Below are 24,628 nucleotides of genomic sequence, written 5' to 3' on the forward strand. Positions count from 1 at the left end.
CCTCTTGGCTGACGCTGCTCCATTCGGCACTACAGCCGAGCGAGCTGGCAAGGCAAGAGGGCAGCTACCGCAGTGCCCACCCTGCCAGAGCAGCCAGATGCCAGCGTAGTACAATCCGAAGTGAATCGCGACAATCGGAATCAATAGGAAACGGTATGTGAATCACTATTTAATGCACTCCAGGGTGAGTCATCCCGATTCAAACCAGCTTTCAGACCAGTACAATGTCAGTCAGCTCCTCGCACAGTTCGATATGAGTCAGATCTCAGCACCGAGTACAATGTGAAATGAGTCACCCACTAATACAGCGCCATGTGACTCCAATACCCAGTGCGAGTTATCGGAGCTTCTGTGTGATATGAGTCACTTCATAGTACAGTAAAATGGGCTTTTTGGAGACCATTCATAATTAAGCACGATGCAACCAAGCGCTCGGTAGGAGATGATGGGAGTGAGCAGATCAGTCTGCTACGTGCACCGGTTTCACTGTTTGCATAGTAAAGAGGTTTGTAAAATATTAGGCTGAATGAATTTTTTTTTAAATTTTTTTTAAAGCGAGCTGCATAAAAATAACTAGAAGCAAATACTTCCTCTGACATTAAAGCCAGCCAAAGCAGGGCTGAAGCAGTGGTAGAACTCTCAACACTGGCAAAGCCTAGGGTTTATTTTGTTTGGTTTTGCTTCTGAGAGAGCTGATCAGCCAGTGTGAAGTGACGTACATCCACTGAGGCTGACTCCAGCTGCCCCAGAAGACAAGACAAGGGGTGCCGACAGTCTGCTGTGCAGAGGAGGTGGTCTTGACACTGATTTCACTTAATGGCAGTTTGCAATGACCTGGTTTGTGAAGGGACTCGGCCTGGGATGAAGTTACACCCGTACTTGCATTCGTACTGCTCCACTGCCATAGTACCCACATAAACAGCTGCACCAGAGTGACAGGGTGCATTTGTTGCTTTTTCTATGCAGGTGGTAAAAAATTCCCTCATGTCTTTCCCGTATTATAGGAGAAATAATGACAGACAGTGACCCTGCTAATTGCATGTTAGAGTCACATTTTCAGTGAAGTCTCCTGTGATAAATTCCAAAGTAAAGAAATACTTTACAATACGACCAGAGGAGATGTAGGGCATCCCTCTAAAAAAAAAAAAATACACAAAAGTCTTACTGAAACCCCAATTAACTGCGTTTCTTAACAAGAAAGTCAGATTTTACTCAGAAAAATACTTCAGTACAGGAATTTTTTTGCAGACAGCGGGCTGATCTGGCAGCCAAATGTGCAGCACTGAATAGCAAAGAAAAAGAAGACATCTAAGCCCTTGGCAGAAAAAGACCTCAGTTACAGGTGACATGATCAAGGCACCATTACCTGCTACTATGCGGGTGTGATACATTTTCAGCCATTCCTTTTGAAATGTAAAGCAATGCTTTAATCTGAATAGACGAACCCAGCTCCTCTGAGCTGCTGCTCCTCTGGAAAAATAAATAAAACAGGTAAAGGCACGCAAATTTCCAGACATTTTACATAAAAGCATCCCAGAATTGTTATTTAAACTCATAGAAGGATACCTCTTTCTCTTGCAGTTTTATCCACTTAAGCCTTTGGCAGACTCGGGTGCAGCAGGGACAGAAGAAACTGCTTTCTTCTGTGTGGCTGCCGGTCTCCTCTCTGCTAACCTCTGTCTTGCATTGGTAAACTCCCAACCATTTCAGTCACCCCGTTACAAGACGCCAAATCTCCAGTTATACGAAAAAACTTCCAAGAGCTCTTGCTCTTAACTCACTAAGTGGGCAATCCGGTAACTATGCCTAAAGCATGCGCAGATGTGTGGGTGAGTTCATTAACATATATTATAATTCTTCTCTAAAATAGTACACTGCTTGATGCAGAAAGCCTGCGTGTCAAATTTGTCAATGAAGGGGAAGAAGCACGAGCATCAAGCTTCCTGTTCATATTTCAGTTGACAATAAACTGCCACGGGCTTCCGTGGGAGTACGTTGCAGCCCCAAGTATTTCTCAATTAATAAAAGTAAAAATTCAGAGACTGCCTTTGAGCCTGACCCTGGCTGCAAAGCCTCTTAGGACATTGCTAGACAAGGACAGAATCGCTTTCTTCCAACTCACTGGTTATCATTACTGGGGGGATCCAAAGGGAGAGCAGCAATTGTTTTCTGGGGAGTTACATAACCGCGCCTAAAGCTCGCTGAAACAAATAGATGCTTTTCATTGTTTTAACGGAGTTTGGATAGGAAGTATTTGCTGAAAAATAACTGGACTATGATGATGCACATCTGTGCGCTCACTCCAGCTGGCTGTCAGCTAGCGTTACAGCACGGGGCTTCGCAGGCTGTATGGCTGCTGTGAAAGCTTCATGCCGCGGCCATGCGAGTCGGACCCAAGCACAAGTTAAGGCTTGCACACCTGCCTGAGTGTAACACGTACAAGGAGTAATGTTTATGTTTAAGTAATAACCTGGAAGTAATAGAATCTTTGCACTTTGAGCTGAGAAAATGCCACTGTGCTTTGGCCTGAAATAAGGATAAAAGTATAAAAGCTTTGTCTATAATCTTCTTTTCTATGGATTCTTGTGTGTGTTTGGTTTTGTTTGGGTTTTTTTTTATTTGGTTGGGGGTTTGTTTTGTTTTTAAATTTGACATTTGTGGCTTAGATTTTAAACGTTCCTCCTTTGGAAAAGCTATTTTCTTGGTAGCCCACCTTTCTACTGAGAGATTAGCAAATACTATAAATGTTACAATCAAGCCAAATATCATCTGAGGTGCTTTTAACCAGGGAAATAATTTTCATTCCTGACCTTCTCGCTCCTTTGCGTTCATAAGGTTACATACAAAAATGCCTCATAATCTGAATGTCAGATAGGCATGCCTTGGAGTGGAAAAGGTACGACAGACATACTTATTCCAGTACCTCAGCATTACTGAAGGCATACAAGTAGTTTTTCCACTATTGTCAAAAGTAGCTTTTCAGATGCTTGCTTAAATCCATAGACTTTTTTTTAAAATTGCTTATTAGCAGTCAGTAATATGAGCGTGTCCTTTTTATATGAATCATAGATGCTATCTTGCTGGATAAGAAGCAAGAACATGTGCCATTATTTTTCCTCTATTTTTGGTTCATTGCTTTTTAGGGACATTTTCATAATGGACTAAATTTGTTGTTATCATTATATAGAGAAGGACCTCTCTCTCCCTGGAGATGCAGAAGCTCTGCACCTAGGCACCTGCATATATGCTACATTAGATTGACTTGAAAAAGTGAACCAACCAGAGACAAGCTGATTAACTCAACTCCTACTCCCCTTTCTCAATTAAGTATTTGACTAATTGGTGCTGTCCATGCAAGATTTGGACAGTTCTGTGGATTCCTCCAGGCAGGACCCGCTGTGCCTAGACAAGTTTCTTTATATTTCAATGTGCCGATTAACATCCGGAGTGGAGAATATGGCCCTTCCAGAGACTCCGAGGCTGCAAAATTGATCCAACTCTACGTAGACTGCAGGTAGTCAGAGAAGACTTGTAAGTAGCCAGTCACTTGCAAGTAGTCAGAAAAAACTTCCTGCAGATGCAGAAATGATCACATAGGACAGTCTTTTGTGCACAATTTAGGTAGTTTTGTATGATAATCGCTAGGGGTGGATCATGCACGCGCTGGAGTGGTCCCAAGGAGCATGGGCCAGCTGGATGTAAGAACTGCGCAGTAAAGTACGATTCAGTGTCTCATCTGGTCCAGCCAACACCACCGCTACAAGGATCTTTGCAACAGAAACGCCTGTTCTGTCTGGACACTGACTGACTGTGCTGTTCAAGGATGTGATTCCCCACAGTGACTTGATACTAGCAAAATCAGATCCAGCTGACTACCCATGAACCAGCAGAATAGCACCTTTTAGTCCTCCCCTATCTATATGAGCCAGAAAGTCACTAGGTTGATGAATCCCTCCATTGGGGCTCGTAAGTTCTCCTCCTGGACCTTCCTCTCTTACCTTCAAGACACAATATAACCTTACCTGAATCTTAAAGAGGGAAAGCACTAGAGCTCAGTGTGACTACCCAAGTGACTTAAAAAAACCCCAAAACAGAGCAGTAATTTGAGCTTGAACCTGTGAGATGTTGGTCTTCCTGAACTTGCAAGGACCTCAGTGAGAATAGGTGAACAGCATCCCATAGGTCTTAATCTTTAACTATTTAAAACAATATATCTAAAAATCTAAACGTACTTAAACTACCGTGGAAAAAATAAAAACATCCATCTCTAAATTTACTTTATAGTCAAAACAGTAAGAGTTCTCTCAAAGAATAAATACAAAACTATTCAATAAGAGTGGAAATAGAGAACAAGAGTTTATCATACCGATAGGCATTCACCCTCTGCATTCTCTTAGTAAGATGGAAAAAGTCACTTTCAGTGATAAGATAAAACTCTGTTTGTAACCATCTGTGTAAATGCATTCAGGAAGCAGGAGGAGGATTTTTACACAAAACATTTATACAAATTTTGAAGAAAGGCATTTCAGACAATTCATAACACCTCTGCTTAGCACCACCTGGTATTAAGTCCAACCCAAGATATGAAGTCATTTTTCTCTGCAACATAAATACAAGTACCAGATCAGATCCTCAGCTGGTATAAATCCCCTTGTCTTCACTGAAGCAATGTAGTTTTTCAGCAGTTGAAAATCTGATGCACACTACATGTAATCAGCATTAATACTTCAGAATTGAATGTATAAAAACTAGGATGGAGTTTTCTGTCATCACGAGATGTTGATGTTCCAAAGAAAACATCCTCTTTGTTGATGAGCATATTTATATTTGATTGTCCAGGGAAATAAAACAAAATACTTGACACTGGCCAGTAAAAAACCATTTAAAACCAGACATTAACTGCATGCCATGCAAACTGAAAACCTTAGAAAGAACACCTCCATCTTGTTTTTATTTCAGAGTGTCAGCTGACCAAATAAGTGACTGTCCTAGGAGGGTGGTGTGACAAGAAGCTGTGTTTACTGATTGCCATTTTCAAAGTGCACACCTGGTAATAAGGAACACAATATTTTGGCTGATAAAAGAACATTTGCACTGACGTTTACAGAAAATGCACCTAGTCTATTCATATTTTTTTTTTCTAACTGCATTATAAAATTTGTCTATGAGGAGAAGTCTGCCCAGTTCAATCAGAGGTTCTTTCCCACTTCAATGCCATATTGACTAAAACCCAGGCTCCTGTCAGATTTGAGTGATCTACCTGACAACACCAGGTGTAGGAGGATGGCTGCATCCCTTGTTTTCCTCAGGAATGCACCCTTTTGTTCTACAGACAAATAACAGCTCTGAACTATCCCTCACCCTTGAATGCACTTACTTTTATAGACACTACAGCTCTCAGGGCTCCTTGAACTCCAAAGTCTCCAGCAGATTGCTACAACTAATGTTTTCCCTGCCCAGCTCTGTACATGCATTTCTCTGCAACATCATGCTACTGGTTTAAGAAACCGCAGATCATTATTTAAGCATCACGGTCAGGTTGTGGGGACAAGTTTGGGCCACCTCTTACACTACTTATGAAATGCAGCAGCTGGCAGGGGAGCGATACCCATGTGCCTCTTTCCTACTTGCCCACTCCACCACCTGTGGGTCTGCCAAATGTATTCTCAACTAGGACAGGGAAAGAAAAATATTTAGCTAAACATAAGTATCAATATATGTCATTCCCTTTAACAACTTTAAGGTAAGCTATTAGCTCAAAATGCTGTTGATTCAGATTTTTCATTATTAAAACAACCTGATCACCCACAATATGAATCTAGCAAATAAGGAAAGCCCTCTTGCCAAATTAGCAGTCTCACTTCCACTGGTTTTGATTACAGTTAGTTGAGGCTCTTCGGCCTCATACTGTGGGATAATAAACTTGAAGAGGTCACCAATCACTGGTACCATGTACTATAGCAGTAGGATCCCACAGGGGCATAATTCTTCAACTAATATTTACTGTTAGTCTCGTCATCGTTGCAAAGAACACAGGCACTAGATTTTCTAATTGGCTTTACACCTACTGCATGACCCAGTCAGACCATCTGATGTCCCAAATTACCGACCATAACATTATATGAACAGAAGACCTTTTTATTGGGAGGTCTAAAAAAAACCCTCTCCTTTTTGTCCTGAGCACCTAAAGTCTACTGAAGGCAAAAAAATAGCTGCCTCCATTCCCACAGATCCACAAGTCAGTCAAGCAATTGTTTAAATTGTTGCTAATGTGGGTTGTACTGTAAGGAAGCAAGGAATTTTGTAAATTCCTACAAATAATATTCACTGGAGTTGGTGATAAATCTACTGTCATTCCTGTGCACAGCACAACTCAAAACAGTAATTCGACCAGTTGTCTAGAAAGGCTCATTACACAGCTACGGTGGCTGCAGTAAGAAGCAGCAAAGTGTGATGGAGAACTTTGATAACCCATAGTGAAATTCTGGATATACTAGAAGTAGCAGAAAAACAACTACAGACATAAAATAAGGCTTTTCTGTTTGTGTCCCATTAGTGGCTCTGTCATTAGCTCACTGCATGACCTCAGACAACTTGCTTCATCTCTGACTTTTTTCCCCGTACACCTTCCAAGATCATTATACTTCCCTGTGTACAGTTATACTCGGATAGTCTCAATGCTTTTCAAGGTACTTTTCTTTGGAAATGAATCCTTAGATGACTTGCACAAACTCAGTGTCTGTGCCTTTGCCTCTATTCCAGCCAAGCAGCAGTTTGCGGGAGAGCAAAAGCAGAAGATAGGGAGCGTGTGGTAAACTTTATATATCACCATGCACAGCTGCAAAATTGCAGGGTTTGTGTTTCCCTGGTTTACCTTTTTTTTAAAAAAAAAAAAAAAAATTACATCTTTTTTTAAAAAGCAAAGAAATCTAGAAAGCCAGTGTATATCCATGAATATACGTATGAAATGATGACATTTAGGCAGAGCCTATGTCTTACTGTGCGTTCAGGCCTCATGTCTGGTATTACACGGTCTCAGTACAAACATGATTAGGATATACATTTGCAACAAATTGTGCTGCAAACATGAACATTTTAACTTTATTTTGTAATTCTGGTTAGAGGATGAACCCCAAAACCCTAGACTTTTAATGTAAGGCATCCACTTCTCCTCCAGATTAATCATTCTTATGTGGCCAAAGGGAGTTGGTCCAGGTAGAAAGGTATATAGAACGATGTGTTTCATGACAGTTTGGCTTAGAGCCAGAGCTGCATTAATTAAAAAAAAAAAAAAAAAAAAAAAAAAAGGCAGGAAAGAATGAAGTTAAAAAAACTCCAAGCAAACCAGTGCTGGGATGGATCACTTACTCATTGCTTGTTCTGTGAACCTGGACCAGCCTGATAATTTTTTGTCTTATGGGTCTTAATTTTATCTGTGCCAAAGGAGTTTCTACAACTTTGTAATAACCTGCACCACTGCTCAGCTCTCTACCTTGCTATCCTATAAAAGCAAGCCTAGATTTTATTTAGCCCAAGCTAACTCATCATTTATCTCTGAAAGAGAGAACAATAGAACATTGTAAGTTTTTACTAACCAGATGATCAAATGTTTCTCAGTTCCCCTTTCTAGATTAACAACCCAAACTCCTACAACTTTTCCGCGTAAACATCTTGTTAGCTGTTCAGATAGATGCTCTATCTTTCTTGGAATGTGATACCCATAGTACTTGCACAGAGGAGTACATTACTTCCTGTATCTTACCACAGTACTCCTGCTAATACACTGCTAAAAGTCACATCCTAGTAAGTTTGTGATCCTCTCCAAACCTCTGTTGAACATACAGTATGACTGTCAACTGCCACAGGAAATACATGCACAAAAATCACTACACAAGTCTATAATTCAAAAGCTTGTGGTGTCTTTAAGCCAACAGATATATTCCAGTCCTCTTTCTCTCATTTCCCATTACTGTAATACAGCTCTGCTATCATGAAAGCATGCTTTATCTGCTAAAAATATCTTTCAAAAACAAATCTTCATCACATAGATGACCAAAAACTATTTGCTTATTCAATGAGAAAGTTTGTACACATCTGCCCAATAAAAATGAAAATGCATCATTTAGTCTGAAAAAAATGTGTCTTGAATTTTTGTATTGCTCAATCCTTCATTTTCCATGAACTGTGTGAGAAATCATGCAATGATGAACATTCATAAAAACCTATAGTAACAGAAAACTTCTAAGGTGTACAACTCATAAGTGAAACAAAGAACATAAAGCTGCTGGGCAGATTTTGCCATACAGCTACTTACATACTTTTCCCTTTCATTAAAGATGTCAAAGAACAATTCTGAAGAAGAACCTGAAATATTAACAGTGGATCCAGAAAGATGTTTTTAATCAAGCCACAGTGGGATGAGATGGGGAGGATGAAAGTATTCTTCCTATTTCTACCATCCTTTACCTTTCTGCTTGGAAAAAAACAAGCAGGAACCAGCTTTTCCACTCAGACCACCGTCAATTCAATTGTAATATGGATTAGAGGTATGAATGCGTGAACTAGTCATGTAAAACATCTCAAAAGTAAGACTGGATGGATTAGGCTATATAAACTGCGCATATCTGAATCCCAGTTACACTTTTCTAATGAGTAATTTTTACTGTCCAAAGAAGCCTGAAATATTGTTAGATATATTATCATTCCAATAATGCTTTCTTTGCTCTGACTTTCTAATCAACATATGAAGATGCTTTATTTTAAAAAGTATAGATATCTGGAAGGAAATTAGTACTGAGGGGTTCGTTCTATTCTTAGGAATTTGAAACTCTGAAGGAAAGAAATCTGTACCTACAAATGTATTCTACATTTCACATTTATTCTTCCACATTTTGAAATGAAAAAGGTTGTGGGTTTTTGGAAGCTATGTTCTTTTTCAGATTTTCTATTTCTGGGCATTTAGGTATTGCTTGTCAGATTAGGCCTACAGAGTTACAAAATGGGTTATCATTTCTATCTGTACCGTTGTTCTTATATTTTATTCCTCCTGCAAAACAGGGGCATCTTCTGCTCAGCATGTCATGCATTTTTCTCTTGGGAGAGTGGGTGGTTCTCAGAAAAACAAAAACTATTAAGCTCTGTAAGAGAGAAATAAATTCAGCAGAAAAAAATCCAGCACAATTTAATGCTGCACTCTGCTAAAATAATCTGTCTTCTCCTGACACTTCTGTTGGGTCCGTGACAACATCTGTGCATTCTCCCCCAGGTTACAACAATAGTATTTCCTAAACCTGGCTAAACATTTTAGAAAGGAAGGCAACTTTTAACCCTCCACTATTCAGCTCATCAGATTTTTTTATTGATAGTTTACTCTCAGACTTGAAACAAAGAACTCAAGATCTGTAGCAGCTAATTTTAGTTCCCCTACAATTGTCATGGCCTCAAAAGAAGGTTTAGCAACCTGAAAAAACCTACACACAAAGGGATCTCGTGACACAGGAAGATGACTAGTTATGTACCCAAAAATCTAATACAATCAAAATTAAGAAAGACGTGCTCATGTTTGTACAAGCTGGCATTTCATCCATAAGAGACATCTGTCACTTAGGTATGGCACAACCCTCAGCATCATAGGGACACAAGTCAGAAAGGGACAGGGACTTCAAGGGGACTTGTCATTTCATTAACCCCACTTCTCTGCACAATCTGAAGAATTCAGGCTCCAAAAAGGTTTCCTAGACCAGTGCAAAAACCACGACCAATGCTTCCACCAAAAATTGTTTCATGCTGTCTTCAGTTAGGGGAGGTGACCAAAACCCTGCATGTTAAATCTTAATGCTGTACAGTCATGTGTTTTCTCCATAAGTAATTCTTCATCTTCAAAGAAGATTCCTTCTTGAGAGAAAAAGATCTTTAAAAACTGTGGCAGTCAGACCTACAGCAGACAGGTAAGCATTGTCCCTTTCCTACAGGGCAGCCAGCAGGTTTGAGACATCCTCAATACTCACCAAAAGCCAGATTTTCAAGAGAGCTCAGGTGTCTCACTCAAGCATCACTAAGCCAGTGCGTTGGCTAATCAAGAGAAAGAAAAGAAAGAAAAAAAACAAACAAAAAAGAGGCTCCAACTACTTCATTTCTGTAACCTTTTCTTTAGGACTGACCTTGAAGTCAAAACCTCAGGAAACCGTATTCAACTCCTAGACTTATACACCACTGTCCTATGAGCTGCAGCTCTCTGAGACCCCTCACTTTCACCTCTCTCCATCACTGCTCTCTTTGTATTCCCACCCATGTGCAGAATTCAGTAGCCACTTGCCTTCCATCACAGCACTTAAATAAAATGAGTGAATTTTCCAAAGCAGTCAATGCATAAGAGTTTCTGTGGGGCAAACCCAAGCATTGAGCTTCTTAGTTCCTTTGGAGCTGCGGCCTTCAGCAGTTCTTGGTAAGACTTTCATAGCAAATAAAAGGGAAAAAAAAAAAAAGGTAAATGTTTCTTATTTCCTGCTTCTTGTTGTCTTGCAGCCCATGGGATCAGAGCGGATGGAGATGCGCAAACGGCAGATGTCTACAACCCAGGAGACGCCAGGCGCTGCACAGGCTCAGCACAGCACAGGAAACCGAGGGTCCAATGCCTGCTGCTTTTGTTGGTGCTGTTGCTGCAGCTGCTCCTGGTAACCCCCTCTCATGCAAGCCTCTGGGGAACAGAAGAGCAGGGGAGGGAGAGGGGAGGGGACAATAGCCAGTACATAGGACAACAGAAGCCAAACAAACCACCTGGCCAATTCTGCAAGTCTGGGACTAAAAGAGGTGACTGTGCTCTAGTACTAGACACAACCTTCTACTCCAGTTTATTCTTTTTTTCCCTGCCATTGAAATAACAATTTTAAAAAAAAAAAAATCTCTGTACAGTATCTCTCTTGTATGTTTGTTGTCAGCACTGTGTAATGGAAGGTCTGTTTCGTTCAGACCTTGAGCCTCACCAGGGCTTCCAGTAAAAACCGAAAGCAATACCAGAATATGTAGCAGCTTTAGATTTAGGACTGGGACTTAACAAGCAGCACAGACTGTGTTAAACGGAGTTAGGAGAAGGTGGACAGAAAATGAATAACCAGGTGCCCAGCACTGTTCTTCTGTTTCAAAGGCAACTGGATCTGTTGTCATTAATCAGTGTTGCCAACTCATGGCATCCGCAATTCACATGAAGTTAATCCCTGGGATCAGAGACTTTAAACATTGTGGGTATTTGCTGAAGATAAAGAGTTAAGCAGAACATAATTCAGAAGAACTGCCATTACAAGGTGTTCAGGAGGAAAATTTATCAGGGAAGCAAACCAAAAGAGGAAAAGGAATCACTTGATTCCTTAAATTAATCATGTGTTCACCTTCTCTCACTCACCAGCTCCTCCAGATCCAAGTGATTTTATTCAAAACTGAAGTAAAGCTTTCCATACTCAAAAGTCCTGTGTCTGTTTGGGGCCAAGTGTTAGTTAATGGGCGAGACCAGAACTTGCACTGAAGTAAGGAAAAAAGAAGTCTTAAACAACCATAGGAGTTCAACCGAAACACTGACAGCAAGCCGAGCGTTTCTTATAAATGCACTATCCACCACATAAACACTTCCGAGCAAGCAAACCTGGCACTGAGGTGAAGGGAAGAAGTCATAAATAACCTTACAGCCCAGGCTAGGAATCTATTCCACTGCTATTTTTTTCCAACAGCAACTTTGGAGAACACCATTAGAAAACAAGGGAAGAGCAGGCTGATCATTGTTTTGCTACTGGTACTCAGCTCAATTCTGTCCTCTCTAATGCAAATAGTGAGTATTTTTCAAGGACAAAAGCCTGCTTGGATTTTTTGCAAGATGTCAAGTACTCTGGGTCTGATCCCACCAAGCTTTTCAGCAGGTGCTTAGAGGTTAACTAAGGTAAAGTTTAAAGAGACAGTAAGTACTGTGCCTGTACAGGATCAGAGTTTGCTACCTTGCAGAATGGCATCTATGCTAAAGCATTCCATGCAAAGTCCAATGTCATCTGAACAGTTGTCCAGCGCAATCACAAGTGGCTCAGTCTAGAGCTGCATATTACACAAACACACATGTCTTTCCATGAAAGGAAAAAATAAGGCACATTTATCTACTAAGTCAGGGTACATAAAATTTGCATTTTATCTTTTAAATTGTCGATAAAGTGCTTTTTTGCCATTTTACCTGATAATTTTCCAGGATGCTCATTTTCTGTGCACCTCACTATTCAAACAATTCAATGAAAGCAATTTACTCAATAGGGTGTGTGGAAGTACCCAAATATCATGATGCTTAAAATTCCTATTTGCATTTCAGAATCATCTGGGAAACCAGTACAGGCTCCAGAACAGAGCAGCTTGTTTTAGCTTTAAAATAATTTCTGAATTTTTTGAGAACAATTGTTTTCTAGTAGCAAGAAATGCAAAACAAACCATAATTAAGCTATTTATATTCCCTATTCATAGAGCCTTCCCTCAAAGTAGCTCAAGTACTTTGAACAGAAAAAATTATGAATAGGAATAAAAAATAACAGTCTACAGGAGTCCTGCAGCTGAGCTGCTGAACATCCAATATTCAGCATACTCCTAATAGTAGATTTAGAATGAAGAAATGGTGAAATGTCTCTCTCAGCTGGATGCTCAGAGCCTGTATTCATTCCTACAGCCAAGCCTCAAGCCTCCAGCCTGCTACTCTTCCAGATTCTGAGAAGATGCAGTATTGCACTAGTCTCTCTTTTTTTTTTTTTTTTTTTTTTTTTTGTTTACCTGTACATTTCTAGGGAAAGAGCCTGCCTCCAAGTCATTTTCTGAGGCATGTCATGTTCTCTTAAGGCAGCTTTTGTTATTTCTTTTGTCTTTTTCCCCTTTCGTGCATTATCCTATGAAGACTGTAATCCTTTCTGTTGGATCTGTTGGTTCCCCCTCAATCCAAAAATAACTCTGACAAGCGTATCACTTCTTGTCTGTGTGTGAGGAATACATAATATATCGCTGTTCATATTAAAAAAAGGCCAGAATCGCTGGTAAAGAGGGTAGTAAAGGACTGAGACCTATACACCCCAAAAGAACAGAGAACTAACATTTGCTACTCATTTTTTCCTGAAAAGGCGAATTGAAATAGTTCATTCATTTGAATGTATGGTTCAGATGTTGCAGGAAAAAAAATGTGTTTGCAATAACTACTCTCCAGCTTAGCAACGGGAAAGCTTCCCTACCTCTTCAATGCATGGACTGCCTTAGCAAAGAGAAAAGCATCTCTATTCTCTATTGCCAACGTCCAGCCACTCCTCAAGCCTTAAAATGTTTCAATTCTCCATCCTCCAAGAAGGTCTATGCAGATTATGGACTAACACTGGAAAGAGCAAGAGAGGGAGATAACCAGTAAATAGTAAGGCTGCAAATAAGACAAAGCCATGAGTTTAGAAGGAAGGAAGGAAAGAAAAATCAACGGGTTTAACAAAAAGCCTTGCTAGTGATAAATGAGCGTTAAGAATTAAGGCAACAAAACTATTACAACATTAGCATGAAAGAAAGGTAAGATACAAATGAAGAAATTGAGTTTGATATTTTCTTAGAAGTTATAACAACTGTATTGCTTTACTTCAGCTGGAGGACCCGTTTCACGTAAGTTACAGGTTATAATTCACCAGGACCTTTTCCTCTTGACAAATTTTAAGCAGCTTCACAGATTATATGAATGTACGCATGTGTATGCACATGCATTTCTCACTAAACTATGATAGCCTATGAATTGGAACGTAGTCCCCATTCCCTAATAGAAAATATGGATATTCTCAAATTCAGTCTCAAAAGAAAAAGAACCGTCTGCAAGTACAAAAGGAATTTTTAAAAACTAGTTTAAAGACGACAGTTATTCAAATTAACATTTGATAAAAGCAGAAGGAGCTGACAGCTACCCTTCCAGGGGACATGAAAAACTCTCTCTCATCACTAGTGATGGCAGCAAACATTTATTTTTTCTTTAATCTATAAACAAGCTAATACACTTTTCCAGTCAGACATACTCAAAATGATATTCAGCAATGGTGTATCTGCTCATTTTGCTCCAGGCCTCACATTTTGAAGCATATACTAGCACTTTCTTAAAGTTGCAAACAATTACCACACAATCTGAATTGTACCTATATCTGAACTCTGAAAGATGCTTACACTTCCAACATCACACACAGAAGTATCTAGCTTGCTTAAAAGTTGTGCTCCATTCTCTGAACTCTCGCTTTCTTGTAACATGGTATCACCATTCTAAACCAGAGTCTTGGCCCTCATCATGCTTTAATGGATGTAAAAAATAGCCAAGGAGAAAAAACAAAAACTGAAAACAAAAAACAAAACCCCAAAACAACCAACTCGCATAAAACCAGTGCATCAACTCTAACTTAAGTGAAAACATTCTATCAAGCATACACAGTATAATAAGTGTCAATGGAGAACAGATTTGGTATGTGATAAAGGGTATTCATGTGTACATATATGTTTACATATATATCCCATATATATATTCTTCTGTATACATATATATAGGGAGTTGGACTCGATGATCCGTATGGTGCCATCCAACTCGAGATATTCTATGAATCTATGATCCCTGTACAGAAAGTCTACATGATACAGTATTGAACAGTGTTCAGCTACATTAAAAGTTTGCCAGGTTTCTACAACTGTAAAACTAATGTCAGAGTATGACTATGGGTAATGTAGCTACTGTTAGGTTCCGTCCTTTTAGCTGATTTTTTTTTTTTTAAATATTGGAGGAAAAGCATCTGGTGTACATTCAGCGTTTTCCTTTATAAAGTTGACTAAAATTTCGTTTGCTACCTTGCAGTCTTACTGTTAGAAACCAAGATGAAGAGAGAACAAGGAGAACATCTCATGAACTCCAAGCAGAGGGTATACCAAACTGCGAGGAAAGGTATGGTCTTTACTAGGTGTTCTGTCAAGCTAAAATGAAACAAACCCAACAAACCATACTAAATAATTAAAGTGAATTACCTGAAATATGCAAATAACTATATTTGTCATTTATGCTGAATTTGCAGTCATATGTCTTTCACCTCCTAAGGAACCCCAGGTCTGATCTATAATCTTTTACCTTGTTTATACGCAGCATGTAACCACATCCCCACTTTCATAACATGGCAGATCAAAACCAGCATTGTAAACACAGTCTCCCTTTTTTCTGAAATGATTTTTAAACACATCCTGTTCCCACCCAGCAACTACATTGTGAAGCTAACTGGCAGTGCTCAGCATTACAAAAATAATAAAGAGGAGCTCAGATCCTCCCAAGAGTCAGGTAACTGTCTCTTCAGAATTGCTCAAACAGGTAGAGGCACCTGTAAAACTGTAATAGACAGGAGGGTACCTTTTATGGGGTTTGAATCATTGCTTCTTTCTAGGTATTTTCATTCAATTTTTAACAATGATTCAACACAGAATATTAGGTATAGAAAAAATGCTTAGCTGTTGCAGAGGGACTTCTTTGTTGCAATTACTTTGAGCGGTAAACTGCAATTTCTGCATCAAAGCGCTGGCAATCATCTGCATCTGAGCTTTTGATAAGCACAATTTCAAAAAAGCATCTTATGAATATGTTTACTAGAGTTCGCACTTGGGTAGTTCCAGTGAGGAATGAGAGCCCCTTGAACCTTGTGATTTTGTTCTGTCGTAATGGCAGATGCCCCCTGCCAGCTACTCAAAACAGCTTGAGTAACAATCATTTATTTCTCTTTTTCTTGTCCTCTCCTTCCTCCTCAAGCCCTGCTCCTACTCTTGAAGAAGTAAATGCCTGGGCTCAGTCATTTGACAAGTTGATGCTTACTCCAGCTGGCAGAAATGCTTTTCGTGAATTTCTACGAACAGAATTCAGTGAGGAAAACATGCTTTTCTGGATGGCCTGTGAGGAACTAAAACAAGAATCTAACAAAAGTGTCATTGAAGAAAAAGCAAGACTAATTTATGAAGATTATATTTCTATCCTTTCTCCAAAAGAGGTATATTACTTTCCCTGATACGTTCTTTGATGTTGCTTTGCACAGTTAGTTCCAACGTGTGTTTAAAGCTACAATACTCAGGGAGAACTTCCCCCACACACATTCCACTGCCATCAAGTAGTGATTTAGGGGGAAAAGGCAGAACCTATTGTTGAGGTGAGATGGTCAAAACTACTTTCAGTGGCTGTACGAAAGCTCTTCCTATGCTACCCTGGCACGCTGATGTGAAGTCTTTAGTCTGAGGCACAAATACACAGATGATCACTTCATCCTTGCTCAACTTAAATTTTATTTGTTGGACAAATGAGTCTGTTTCTTCTTTGCACTAGGAAGGGGGTGTGTGCATCCCTCCAAAAGCACAGGAACCACAAATAAAGTGTCATTTGCAAAGCACAAATTGCTCAAAGAGCAGCTGACGAAATATGGCATAGAACAAACATGCTGACTTCCTGAACATTTTTCAAAACTGCTTGTCACTTTGCCTTTAGCAAATATGTCAAATTTCGAAGACACCTCAGTACAGTTTGAATATAGTCCTGCCAAGGAGGCTGGAATTTTAAACCTTCCAGTATCCTTGCAAAACTCAAACTTAATTGTTTACGGTGCAAGCTATAACTTACGTACTTATAAAAATGCTGTTTAAATCTAGTCAGTCCATTCCAGTAATACCGGTATCTTCTTACAGACACTAGAGCCCTGCAGAAAAAAATGACGTTATTTGTGTGTTGTATGGAATCATTATATAGCCATACCTGTGGTTCACATCAATTCACTCTGCTTTTTAACAGGAATTTGATTAAGCAACAGCTTCCCAGGTTACAGTTTCCGTCTGCGTCATACTGCTTACTCCAAATTCAGTCTCTTTACAACAGCACAAACTCCCAAGGAAACGAACTGTCACAAAAAATTACAAATCCTTTCTACTACACAGCAGAAAGTTGGTCTGGAAATAGTCTGCCAGTCTCTCAGGTTTCAGTAGTAAAGGGATTGCAGGCAGCCTTGTTCAAAGTAAGGTTGCCTCAGCGAGAAAATCCTTCTATCCATACTCAAAGACATTACTACTTCTGAATTTCAACACAGTCATTTTTTGCCTGTTTAGCAGTTTTTACACTCTTGAAGGACACCAGCTGAAATGGTTAAAAAAGACTGCTTTTTCAACCAATAAAACAAAGCTAAAACCCCCATGTGTACTATTCACCACTATTAATTATGCTACTTTGTTTTAATATGCAGGTCAGTCTGGACTCCAGAGTAAGAGAAGTTATTAACCGAAATATGCTGGAACCCTCACAACACACCTTCGATGATGCACAGCTTCAAATTTATACATTAATGCACAGAGACTCCTACCCACGGTTTATGAACTCTGCTATATATAAGGACTTGCTTCGGTCCTTATCTGAAAAATCCATTGAAGCATAGGATTTTTTCTTAAATGTATTTATTTTAAAACAAACGGAACTCTGGGCTACACCAATCCACAGGGAATTTAGAATTAATCAGATATTTACCTGGAAATAACTCAGGCAAGTTTTACTACAGACTGAATGTTTTAAACCTGCACAAGGCTCTGACACAATCAGCTAACTACAGTTTCTGATCAAATTCAGTGACACTTTGCAAAAGAGAACAAAGAGAAAATGTTGGGTGTTCAAAAAATGCGATATTTTTTTCCAAACGCAGCACACAAATCAGATACAAGCCTGTTACAATGTACATCTGAGGTACAAATGCCAACTGAGCATGAAAAGTAAATTTTATTCTTAAGTGGAGTGTTAGAATTTTCTTGAAAGCCAAACCAGTTGTCCCATTCACACTGTGACCAAAGTAAAAACAGTACTGTCAATATCTGGGTTACACTAGACTAAGTTTCCCATATTGTACAAATCGTACCTGGCACAGGTACACTCCACATGTATATTTAATGTGTATACGAAGTGCTAATGGAAATCAGTATGGCAATCTCAAGTTGATGAAAGCTAATGGTTGAAATAATGCTGCCTATAAAAATCTTTTGCTGAAGAATTGTTATTTTACTACTAGAGTCTGCTGAAAGCATTTTTAAGTTCATATTGTTGATGTTTATAAAGTTAAATTATTTACTTAATAGGAAGAAGAATCTGGGCATTTAAATTCTGAAATAAAGCACAAGGATTCTCACATATTCTTCTCTTCCCTCAGTAGGTAGATGTAAAAACCCTTTCACTGTTGGCTCCTGAGAGGATGGCAGTATCGACCATCTTGGTTTTGTACATATTAAATTCTCCCGTTAACTGACAGATCTTGTAAGGTTTCTGTTAGATACGCACACATTTCATTGACAAAAGGAGGTAGCTGGAACTATTCTGTTCTGATACAGCACTATTTTAGACTGTCCAAAAGAAAAGCAACAGCTCTATCCCCTAATAAACCATGTTCATTTACAGTACCCCCAAAGCATCGCTCTTATTTCTGGTCATATCTCAAAACACCTGTGGAATTACTAGGAAGAAAGTAAGTTGAATCTGCATAATCTATTTGTAGATCTGTTATGAGAATGACTTCTTTTTTTTTTTAAATTACAAGATTCACTACAATTCCACTGTATTAAACTTTGGAGTTTGCAGTGGACTTCCACTGAATTGTATTTTTTTTATGCACATTTATTTAAATGAACCAATGACACACATAGGTAGGAAAAGTACATATGGGGAACAGAAAAAAAAAAATATCCCTAGAAGGGAAGAACCAGAGAGGCATAGTTCAGTGACATTTACTGTAGCCTTTCTAAAACCTACTCTTTGCCTAATGCACTATGAAAAGCATAAAATGGGGACTTTCTCTGAAAAAAGTAAATGGGAATAACAAGGCAGAATTTAGGAAATCAATTTTATTGTTTCCTCAATGCACTCGGCAGGAGACATGTTCTCCCCTTACTGCATTCGCATTATTAAACAAATAATGATGAGATTTTTCATTACACAGCACCACAGGAAAAGACCTGATACATGGTAAGTTAACAATAGCTATGTACCAGTTTCCATCATCTCCTTCCATAAACAAAGCACTATTCAACCTGTCAGCACAAAAAAGGAAACCAAAACACTTGAGAGACAGCAAAACGAAGTGTTTTTGCCTTCCACAGCACAACACTGGATGACTAAGTTAAGAGGAAGCCCTTCTATATACCACTGTTGAAGACACAGTCCAGCTAGTGGTTGCCACTGCTGAACGTGTCAACACTGATTATCTCAGCTGAATTTGTAGTAAGAATATCCAAAGTACTATCGATACAATCTCAGTTTACATAAAGTATTACATGACAGGTAGTAACTTCAGCAAAGCAAACTACATGTATCAGTAAAGCAGCATTCATGGGGAGCCTGCAGTCAAACTGACGATGCTGTACTTGTTTTAATCAGGGCGGGTAAGAGTGTTCTAAAACTCTAAGTTGGCAAAGTAAGTTTAACTAGGTCAAATTCAGCTTGCTGGAAAGATCAGCCACACACATCAAAAAAAGTTCAAAGTGTGTCATTTCATGAAATGGAGGATTTCATTTCGTTTATGTTATCTCTCTTCCCTGCAAAGATACCTCATTAAGAGCTGGAAGACAGACCAAACACTCGCACTTTATATCAAACAATATATTCTATTATTCTGCAAGAAAAAGAAAGAAAAAGATGCAATGAAATTAGAGGGGAGAGAAAACCATATTGGTTTGGGCAGTTCTATGGTTAACATCAGATTATTAGAAGAAGAAAATAATAATTTCTAAGCTTATTTTCCATGTGCCACAACTTCTAAGCAATTAAAATTCTCTAGGTAGTTTTCATTTTACTTGTGTGTTACAATATGCTGACATTTGCAATGCACATCTTTCCTGAAAAATCTTAACAAATTGTAATGCTGTGTTTTAGGTTTAACCTTACACCCAACACCAACGGCACAATGCTGGTCCCTAGATACCGCGAGAGTAGCTCTTAAAAAACCCAAACAAACAATCCACTCCTCTAATATCTTGTTATTTTGAGGCGGAAAACAAAAACCTAGCTGCACAGAAGACAGATTTTTAAACTAAATTTCATTATTATATACTTGCTCATTATGCACAAACTTTTCTCAGGGCAAAAGTGAGTTGCACTGAAAAGGACAAGTTACTATAGACAAACTGTTACATGAGCAGCAGGAGAAAATAATCATATTGACACGATATTATTTATAATTCATCAAGTAAGAAATTACCACAAAATCAATTTATCCTAGCTTGAAAATAAGCATGGCTGGTTTATCTTGGCATTTATCTAACTGCAGGATATCATTAAGCTCTAACAACTTTCCAGTCCACTGGTATTCTTTCTTCAATGTCTGCACTTCTCAAACCAAACTCCCACAGAACATGCATACTGTTAAAGACTGCTCTTTTCACCAGCCTGCTACACAGTATTAAAATTGCATGGGCTCCTTCAGCCAACATGTTGTGCTTTACACACTGACCTTTAAATTCCAAAGCCATTAGCACAACACAAAAGAAAAAAAGAAGTATGTATCCTGAAGAGCTCTACTATATAAAGATAGATTAAAATCTATCACAGAAACATCGTGTTCTTATGCACTTCCCGATTATAAGTGATATATGAAAAAGTGATGAGAAAGACTATCGCAATGTGAAGTAATTTTTAAACAAGTTTGCTCTAAACAGTACTTAAGAACGTGTCTTCTGCCATCAAAGGTATCAGTATCATTTCAATGACATTAATGAAAGATTTTCTATACTAATGTAACTAAATTAATCCCAAACCTTTTAAAATGGTAAAACAATTCAAGATGAGTGATGATGTAGTGAAACAGAAGCTAATATACAGCTGTATGAAATTGTACTTAAAGAGGTGAAACTCCTCAGGTTTACTGATATGAATGACTACTAATGATCTATTTCAAAAGGCATGTGTTTGAAAAGTAATACAACCCCTTTTTGCAGAATGAAGACTTCATGTTGATGAATTTAAGTTCTACCTAAGCTGGTAAGCATTGTAAGTTTCAATTTAAAATTCGCCTACGTGACCACAAGTGGAATCCTGAACTCTGGATAAAAACAAGGCACTTCCTTCGCAATGCTTGGAAAGTGCAAGAGGGCTTCGAAGTGGGATTCACAAAAGCCAAGATCACTGAGCAGATATTTACCTTCTACTTAGTGCTAGTCAAAAAGAATCACCCAGTACAAGATCTTGTAAACCCCACACTTTCTCCTGAGCAAGCTGACAGAACTGTATATGAGGAAATGCCTTCTAACAAAGGATTCAGAAGCTGTTTTCTGAGCAGCCGAAACCTCTAGCTTTCCTTAAAGAAGAAAGTTGGAATCCTTAAAGATCTACACACACACACACTTTAAAAGGAACACGGCCCCCTCCTCTGCTAGATCTGTGTAAAAACTAGCTTAAGTTGTAGGGCAACTGTCTTCCAGTCTCTCTCTCGTCTGAGAGGATTCAAATGCCCATAAAGGTAATAAACAAACCTGCTATTCTTGGATGGGAGAGATTCCTCACCAGTTCTGCCAGCACGTGTCACTGCATAAAATATCTGAGTGTACTGGGTCAGTCATAGCGCGACTGCAGCTCGGTCGATAAGCCAGCCAGCTGGGGAAGTGAGATACAGTCCCAGCCCCACCTCTACATTCTTCTCCTATACATCCTTCAGCCTTTGCATCCTCTCTGATAGAGCAGAGCAATTTCAGACAACTGGGAAAACTGAGGCACCTGTTGAACAGAGGTGCATCCAAAGCTCACTGCTGGGCAGTTTTATTTTTGAATCTGGGTAACCAAAATGAAGCATGAATAGAATTTAGGCAACTGTGATCCTTTTTGGATCTAGTTCTTGGACTTCACCTTTCACTGTGAGAAAGAAACTGTTCTTTCTACTTCGGGGACAGAAGAGAGAAAGCGTGAAGGCTGTTGCCCAGCCATAAGGTAACATTAGATGAAACAACATTTTATTTTAACTCCTACTTGGATACACCTACATCACAGAAAGCACTATCACAGTTCTAGTTCTTTTAATAAAGTCAAGGTATAATTCGGTAAGTACAGAAAGACAATTACTGTATTTTCTCAAAAGGTAATTCTTTAAGTGTCACAATCGGGCATAATGATTTAAGGACACGTAGCATGAGGAAGGTCATGCAAACCAACCTGTGCCTGCCCTGTATATATGCTGTGAACAGCAGTGGACATTTAGGTCTACCTGGCATCCAATTTACAACCGTTTTTACCATAATTTTTTGGACTTGTTTCTTTACAAAGGTTTCTCTACAAAAAGCATGGCAATTGACATTAAACGTCTGTCATTAGTTTGTTGCTGTCTTAACTTGAAAAAAAAAAAAAAAAAGAAACAATTATGTATCTTTAAGTAACTCTTAAGAAACAATCCTGCCAAAGAACCTAAACGCAGGCTAAAAATAAACCCATTCTGTTAGTAGGAAAAAAAGAATGTTTTCTGTATTAGGGCATTAATATCAAATAAATCGAGTTAAAAATGTATATATAAAGTTATGCAAAAAGCATTAAACGCTGAATAATTTTCTGCCTAATATATGTTTGAAAATAAACTTTTTCTATTTAATCATTTTTCCTTTAGCAGAAAACCCACTTTTCCTTCCTTGCACAAGCTGACTGGAAAAGCTTGCTGTATAAAGTATTTACCAAACACTTCTTGTCTTGCAAAGCTCAGTGTTATCATACTATTTCCAACTCATTTGTTACAATTGCCACCATCACACAAAAAAATATTCAACATAGAAAATCTTGGTTTTCCTTTACAGTCAAGGAATATATTGTCCAGGAACCGCACATACTCTTCCCATCCCCCCAAGAATCCTTTATGCATTGCCAGGATAGACCTCCTCAGCCTCAGGCTTCGATAAATTAAATAATATAAACTTAGGTATAATGAAAGAATTTAATCTCTTCTAAAGATGTTGACATATTTTTCCTTGAAAGCACATTTGAAAATACTTCTAAACATGTGCACTGTTAAAAAGCAGGCTCTAACAAAGCAGTATTTATATCATTCCACATATGGAATAGACCGTAACTTTAATAATTTATTCTCACCTGCAGGTCTATGATTGACATCGGATATTCTACATCTCAAAATTCAGTTCATGAACAAAATTCATGTCATTTATATGAAGTGAATTTAGTATCACCTCCTCAGCCAGTTTATATTGTGATGAATTGTTTAGCTGGTATTATTAGGACAGCCTGCAACACAATGCCATTGCTTATTTACAAAGTCTAAACCAAACTTGGTTGTCAAGCACATTAAGCAAAGCTGAACACTCAAATCAGATTTAACTGACTATTTTAAGACATTCCTAGAAATAATACCTACTGATAGAATGTAAAATACATGCTTTGGGCAATAAAATATATTGCACTGATCAAAGCTGGTTACATAAACAAACTTAACCAAGCATTGCAAAAGAGGTCATCATATCCACTAACAAATTTTCTAACCCCATGACCACAAATTTAGTCCTAATTCAGAAGCAGTACATAAAAACTAGAGAGTTAACTAAATTGTGATTTAGTTAACAACTGAGTTTAATGGGATTAGATGAAGTTAAGTACCTTTTCTCTTTGCAAGACTAGTGAACACAGCAGCAAGCAACAAATTCCGTTGTTACAACTGAACAAATGTGGAGAGGTAAAATACAGAGGGGTGGAGAGTGTATGTTTCAGACCACAAAAAATACAGTACATTATTCACATAGGTAGAAAAAAATCAAGCCAATTGCCAAAATGTTTAATTGGTAAAAGTTTAATGTCAACTTACTTATAAAAATGAAAAAATATTTTAACATTCACCATACAATTGAGCAACCTGGCCCTACTAACTATCAGCTATAGGAAGGCATTTAAGGAAATGATGGTTGTGTCAAAACAAAGGCTAATTTCAGGCATGTATGCTGCTTTAAGGAAAAAAAAAAAAAAACAACCCAAAAACCTCTCATTTGCAGGAAGCTAGATGCTTAGCCTAGTTTTTAAAGCTAATTACAAAATCCTCTTTCATACTGGTCCAGATGTCTTGACAATTTCTTCTTCTAACAGAACTGTCAAAAGAAAAGAATTTTTATGAGATGTTCATACAACTTATTTCTAAATCTTTGCAAGAAGAAACAGAAATATGACACCATACTTAGGGTATGGAAATTACCAGTTAAAGCATTTGCTTGTATCATAACCATTCCTTCACTTAAGCATCTTTATATGAGCACTTTTGTAACCGCCACCTTACAGAAGGTTTTAAGGACAGATGAACTTTTCCAGGTACTGCATCAAACAATTTCTAAGCTTTGTAAATTATTTAGATATCTTGGAGTATAGTTTTGAACAATATTTAGTAATAAGATATGTAAACCAAGATGCATAAAAGAATTTTTTTTTTATGCAGTAATCTTAATGTATGCTGTGCAACATGGTTCTGCAGAGCAGCAGCATTCTTAACACAGAAAAATAACAGAATGAAGTTATCATGCTTCATAGAGCATGCTATCGCATCTTGAGCTGTGAATTTTACAGGCCTTCATTCCATTGTTTTTCCACTTTATTGGACTACCA

The 24,628-nt window shown here is 38.4% G+C and overlaps 2 protein-coding genes across 4 annotated transcripts in view; one reads left to right on the top strand and one right to left on the bottom strand.

Moving 5' to 3' along the window:
* RGS20 (regulator of G protein signaling 20) overlaps nucleotides 1–17,456 on the top strand; it is a 39,555-nt gene extending 22,099 nt beyond the window's left edge. For both annotated transcript variants that reach the window (XM_075705570.1, XM_075705571.1), the window contains exons 2-5: nucleotides 10,525–10,673; nucleotides 14,867–14,953; nucleotides 15,800–16,034; nucleotides 17,268–17,456. In XM_075705570.1, coding sequence (XP_075561685.1) covers nucleotides 10,525–10,673; nucleotides 14,867–14,953; nucleotides 15,800–16,034; nucleotides 17,268–17,456 — 660 coding nt within the window. The remainder of the gene's footprint in view (nucleotides 1–10,524; nucleotides 10,674–14,866; nucleotides 14,954–15,799; nucleotides 16,035–17,267) is intronic.
* A 6,388-nt stretch (nucleotides 17,457–23,844) lies between these two features.
* TCEA1 (transcription elongation factor A1) overlaps nucleotides 23,845–24,628 on the bottom strand; it is a 28,285-nt gene continuing 27,501 nt past the window's right edge. For both annotated transcript variants that reach the window (XM_075704620.1, XM_075704618.1), the window contains exon 10: nucleotides 23,845–24,120. In XM_075704620.1, coding sequence (XP_075560735.1) covers nucleotides 24,112–24,120 — 9 coding nt within the window. In that variant the 3' untranslated portion in view covers nucleotides 23,845–24,111. The remainder of the gene's footprint in view (nucleotides 24,121–24,628) is intronic.

The sequence above is a fragment of the Pelecanus crispus genome, chromosome 2 (genome assembly GCF_030463565.1).
Source record: "Pelecanus crispus isolate bPelCri1 chromosome 2, bPelCri1.pri, whole genome shotgun sequence".
NCBI lineage: Eukaryota > Metazoa > Chordata > Aves > Pelecaniformes > Pelecanidae > Pelecanus > Pelecanus crispus.